The 5,000-nt window shown below is 39.0% G+C and overlaps 2 protein-coding genes across 4 annotated transcripts in view; both read right to left on the bottom strand.

The window, feature by feature from the left end:
• LOC138033352 (tyrosine kinase receptor Cad96Ca-like) overlaps window positions 1-1,507 on the bottom strand; it is a 4,830-nt gene extending 3,323 nt beyond the window's left edge. Inside the window, exons 1-5 of the mRNA XM_068881096.1 lie at window positions 1,459-1,507; window positions 1,172-1,350; window positions 768-890; window positions 582-652; window positions 1-34 (exon numbers count right to left, since the gene is read on the bottom strand). The exon at window positions 1-34 is cut by the window's left edge and continues 7 nt beyond it. Of these exons, the coding sequence (XP_068737197.1) occupies window positions 1-34; window positions 582-652; window positions 768-890; window positions 1,172-1,350; window positions 1,459-1,507 (456 nt within the window). The remainder of the gene's footprint in view (window positions 35-581; window positions 653-767; window positions 891-1,171; window positions 1,351-1,458) is intronic.
• LOC138032204 (uncharacterized) overlaps window positions 1-5,000 on the bottom strand; it is a 114,726-nt gene that overhangs the window by 59,234 nt on the left and 50,492 nt on the right. The window contains exons 15-17 of one of the 3 annotated variants that reach the window (XR_011128308.1): window positions 4,292-4,327; window positions 2,174-3,833; window positions 868-1,350 (exon numbers count right to left, since the gene is read on the bottom strand). The exons of 1 other annotated variant lie outside the window; for it this stretch is intronic. Coding sequence is in view for 1 of the 2 variants with exons in the window: in XM_068879821.1 (XP_068735922.1) it covers window positions 3,403-3,833; window positions 4,292-4,327 (467 nt within the window). In the remaining variant the exon portion in view is untranslated. Of the gene's footprint in view, window positions 1-867; window positions 1,351-1,425; window positions 3,834-4,291; window positions 4,328-5,000 lie in introns of those variants that run through there. One more of the 3 variants, XM_068879821.1, reaches the window with a different exon arrangement.

Here is a 5,000-nt window from a genome sequence, read left to right as displayed (position 1 = left end):
TGCAATTTCCCACAATACCACTCCAAACGCCCACCTAACAGAAACGAAAATTATACCGCACGTCAACAAGTATTTGTCAAAGTCAAAACGCCGCTTTCGTTTTTTTTTTTTTGTTTTCAACGTAAAATCTAAAAAGGAGGTTAAGCCACCTGAATCCTGGCTTAACATATATTATGTAAAATCTTCTTAACATTTTGGCTGTTGAAATGGAGAAGTGATTCTCGCATTTATCTTGACAATTTGTTAAGCAATTGTCTCTTACAGGCACCTGAAAAGTTCAGGTTGACTTCAACGGCATTCGAAATCATGTCCTCTGCGATGGCGGTGCAACGCTCTACCAAGTGGGCTATGAAGCTCCGGTCCCTCAGTCGGGAGCAGGTCATTTTGTTGAGCGAAGGACTCGATGAATGAAACAAATTTATTATTTTGGGGTATCAGGGATATTCCCCTGTCAGACCTCGCCTTTTGCCACCCCAACAAAAAACTCGATGGCTACACAAACTAATACGGCAGATACAGATATGAACAGTGATATGAATGAGTGGATGAAAATTTTTCTTTGACACCGCTATGAAACTCACACGTCAGTCTTGACATTGTAGGTAAAATCCTCTATAGATTCCAACGCCATCCAGCGGACTGGCACCATACCCTATGGAAGTTAAAAGACATGCGGCTTGACGATTAAATATACATCGACGAGCTGGTGATGCGAAAGCAATCGAGGCACTCAAATTTAAATTTAATTCAAGTTTTCATTCTCATACTCCAGACATATGCTCGTATGCACCACTCTCGTAAATATCACGTGACATGCCAAAATCAGATACCATGGCAACATTATTCTTGTCAAGGAGGACATTTCGAGCAGCGAGGTCCCGATGAACACACTGCGAATCAACAAGGGCAAAGAAAAGTCAATAGAAGACATTTGATACGTATAAATAGATGGTTTACCTGAGGTCACAGCAGGCCGAATTTTTGTTGGGAATTTGACTCTATTATAATACAAAAGTTGCTGTTTTTGTGTACCAACATGGCCATCTCATCACGTGATTGGCAACAATCTATATGTTCATAAGACACAATATACGAAGTGTAACCACGTTCGACCGTTTGTAAGTAAAAGTCGACTGAACTTTCGACGTCATCATAATTGATAGACATTTACCACTTTGCTTGAAAGGTGCAACATTTCATTGGCCACGTCTCGTGCGATCTTGACTTTATCGGTTTCGGTAAAAGTCGCTTTTTTATTTCCAACATTGACGTATGGATTTGCACGATTTTCCTTCAGACGATCCAACAAGCAACCATTCTCCGCTAGGCGCACAACTACCAGTATCGGCTCTATTTAGAATGAAAACAACAAAGTCAATAATTAGCAACTTTTTTAAAAAGAGTCTAAGCTTTCTTTTTCTTTGATGCTTGCAAGCAGAAACTCTTCCCATGAGAAACTTTCAGCAATGTGCCGAATTTGATGCAATTTGGCGGTAAAGTCCGCCATGTTGGATCTGGAAATATTTGCTAGGCGTTCTCGGGAGTCTCTCTCGGTGTGTCACCATTGTGAAAATTCTTCGGATTCCTTTACCTGGCGCACACTCTGCACAGCGCAATATTTTCACAAGCGTATTACCTTTGAAGGACTCATGATCCAACAATGGAAACTTATTTTAAAAGGACAAATTCATTGCTATATTGCAAAACTGTTCCCATCGGGAATTACCTGATCGTTTAATATAAATGTCCGATTAGCGGACGGTCAAATCACTACGACGATAGCTTAGTGCCGATTGTGAAAACGTATGGTTTTTTACTTTTAAAAATCTTTTATCCTTGTAAATATTAGTGAAAGAATCAGTGTTAAACAACCATTAAGACCTGTTAACCGAAAGGGTCTTTTTGAGGTGATATATAGTCTTTAAGAGAATTCGCCCAAAAAAATTCATAAAATCGATGTATAAAATTAATCGAGGCTTAGTGTAAGCGCTTTCGTGGCATTTGTTATTGGTACTCCTTCCTAGCAAAACAAGTTAATTACAAACCGTTTTTCAGTGTTGCTAGCGAAAATTGGCGCAAAAAACAAAACAAAAAAAAAAAACAAACGTGAGACAAGTTTCGATAGCAAAATTTCTAAGTGTTATCATGTGCGTAATTTAGTTCTGAGAGTTACCTTCCTCGCGGGCCAGGGTATCAGTTTCAGGTTTTTTTTCACTTTCAGGCAGTCAGTTCCTCACCCCTGGATATGCGCAAAAAGTAGTGACTGGGAGACTGATTGTACTTTTTGCATGCTTCAATTGAAAAGAAATGTACTTAAAATGGACTTCTCTTCCTCTCTAATACCCTATTCACACCAACAAGACATGTTTAATTAAACTGGGTTTAACAAAATAAAAATAAGTCACAGAAAAATATAGGACTGGCTTTTCCATGAGATTCAGGTTTGTTTCAACACATGCTTTGACCTGTGCTAAATTCGTAGTCGACAAAAGTCAGTAAACATGATTTAAAAAGAAAACACTTTGAAACCGTGTTTAACTAAACATGTTTAAAACATGTTTAAGGTTTGGTGTGAATGGGGCATAAGACTCACAAAAAGTCCTCGATAAAAGTGGTTTTGATTCAGTATACAAGCTATGATGGGTGTTTAATATATAGATTTAGCCAAGCCTAAATTAAAAGCGGAGCTCCCTGGTTGTTTATTCTTACTGGCTGTATGGTTAGTAAAATATAAAGTTTTCAAATTGTCCGCGTTTTGGTGTTTGCGGTTAAAGCTTAAATTAAATCATTTTCTTCGCTTCCTTCTACAAATTCATTGCCTAACTAGTAAATTTCACGCGAAAAACCGATATCGCATGAATCCCGAAGCGAGGTGAAATTTATTGTGAATTCACCAGCTCGGCAATGAATTTTTCTCGAATCGCACGAGTTTTAAGAGAAAACATTGTCAAGCAAATCCTCAGCAAGCGAACGGAAAAGCCAGCCAATAGGAATCACTCTAAAATTAGAAATCACAGACGTACTAGCTTATCTGACAGATTGTTAGGAAACTATTGTCAGTTCGAGGTAAAAAAAATTGTTGAATTGATGTACTTTATTCCACTTTATCTCTGAGAACGAGATCATTCACATTTGGATACATTTCATTGAAACACGCCAGCTTTGCTTGGAATAAGAATCGGCAAAAATATGGCAACCAAGAAAGGACGAACTTCAAAAAAGACCTCCAACAAATTACCTGTACGTGCTTGAAACAAACTTCTGAAAACACAAGCTAGTGATATTTCTCCTTAATTTTAGAAAAACTCATTTCGATTACATCTAAATAGCGGAGCACCATAGTTAAGAAAATATGACGTAACGGTGAGTATCACCGAGCACCCTACTTGAGCGTGTTTCCTCTCAAGGGTTTTTAAACTTTAAACTCTTAACTAGTTTAGTCTCCCAAGTTTCCTTTTCAATAGATTTGGGGCAGTCGATATAGCTTCGCTTTCTCACTTCCAAGGGTAGTTTACGGGTATCAATGTCATCAAGCTTAATGACGATCAAACTGTCATCTCTCCTTTCTGCGAGTCGAAGGAGGGCATACTCAAATTCACTTTCGCAAAAACCGCTGTTAAAGAAGTTCTTGGACACCACAGCAACTGTTTTTTTGGATGCGTATACACTGTTGACCATATTCTGTCGGTAAAGCACTCCAGGTATAAAATCTCTGTAGTGTATACAGCACTTTAAGCCATGCTTGTCCTCGAGAGTCGGAAGAAGAGTTCCTCTCACCCATTCCTCGTCCTTTGAGCTGTAAATGATGAATGCGTCATATTCAAAGAGCAACGCTATAATGAAAGAAAAACCAAGTGACATTCTTGTGAAATTATAGTGTTTTTGTGCAATGGTTGGCCTGAACAGTGACGCCATGTTGTTAGGCTTTAAAGATGCATTCTGCAATGGCGAGTTTCCTTTCACATGATACTCATTATATTGAAAACTGCAAGCGAGTTATTACATCAACAACACGCCATTCCTTACCCATTCCCTCTGCGCCAGTTTTTTGGCCTTTACTAGCCCACGCTAATAAAATTCAAGTTTTGGGAAGAAGTATACCGAAGGCGTGTTGTCATATCCACGTCATATCGCCATCTGTTTATTGTTCTCATGGAACAAATACGTGAAAGACTGAAAAAACGGATTTACTTTCAGTCAGAAAAAAAGTAATAATAGAAACCGAAGCTGGTAAAATAAAACTGCTGCCATCTGTTTAGATTCTGGGGCAGATTAGACATAAAGCACTTACGTTCTTGGATAAAGTCTGGAACGTACTCTTCCCCGTCTAGAAACAAAAGAATTATATCTTAGATATTCGCTAAGTAGTGATACTCCGTTCAACACATATTTCCAGGGACTATATTAATTAGCCCCAACGCTTAGCTCAATGCGGCACCTGGCAAGCTGTTGACTGACATTTCGCCTTGACATCACAGCTCGGTTTTTTTCGTCTTATCGTTGCTGTTGTGGTTTTCATTTCCCTTCTTTCCTGACCCACCGAACTTCCTCAACACACTCTTAGAGCATCCCACAGCCGTAACGAGACAATTTTTTTTTCTATCGAGGCAATATCAGTATACACGGCTTGCACCAACACAAATAATATTCCTTACATGCGAAAACAAAAAAAAAAAATACAATACATATTTCGTTCCAATTTAAGCAAGTGTCTCGGCTGCCTTAAACTAGTCCGCCTTGGTATTGATCTACCCTGCTTGGAAGACCGGGTTTCCTTAATTTCCCCCTCTAGCGAGAGCTTAAGGAAACCTCTCCACAGATCTCCTCGCTGTTCTGTCGCGCATGCACGAAAGAAAACCCTTTCATGTTCGATATCTTTGGAACCGTAGTTCTCTGTAAGCAGAAGTGGTTTTCTTTCGAGTGTTTTGCAGAGCGAAAGTATCGTATTTCAGTTTGGACAAGCTCTAAATCTCTAATTCAAGAATTACCATATGACCTCT

This window comes from Montipora capricornis, chromosome 14 (genome assembly GCF_036669925.1).
Source record: "Montipora capricornis isolate CH-2021 chromosome 14, ASM3666992v2, whole genome shotgun sequence".
NCBI lineage: Eukaryota > Metazoa > Cnidaria > Anthozoa > Scleractinia > Acroporidae > Montipora > Montipora capricornis.
This window is presented reverse-complemented; position numbering and strand designations above follow the sequence as displayed.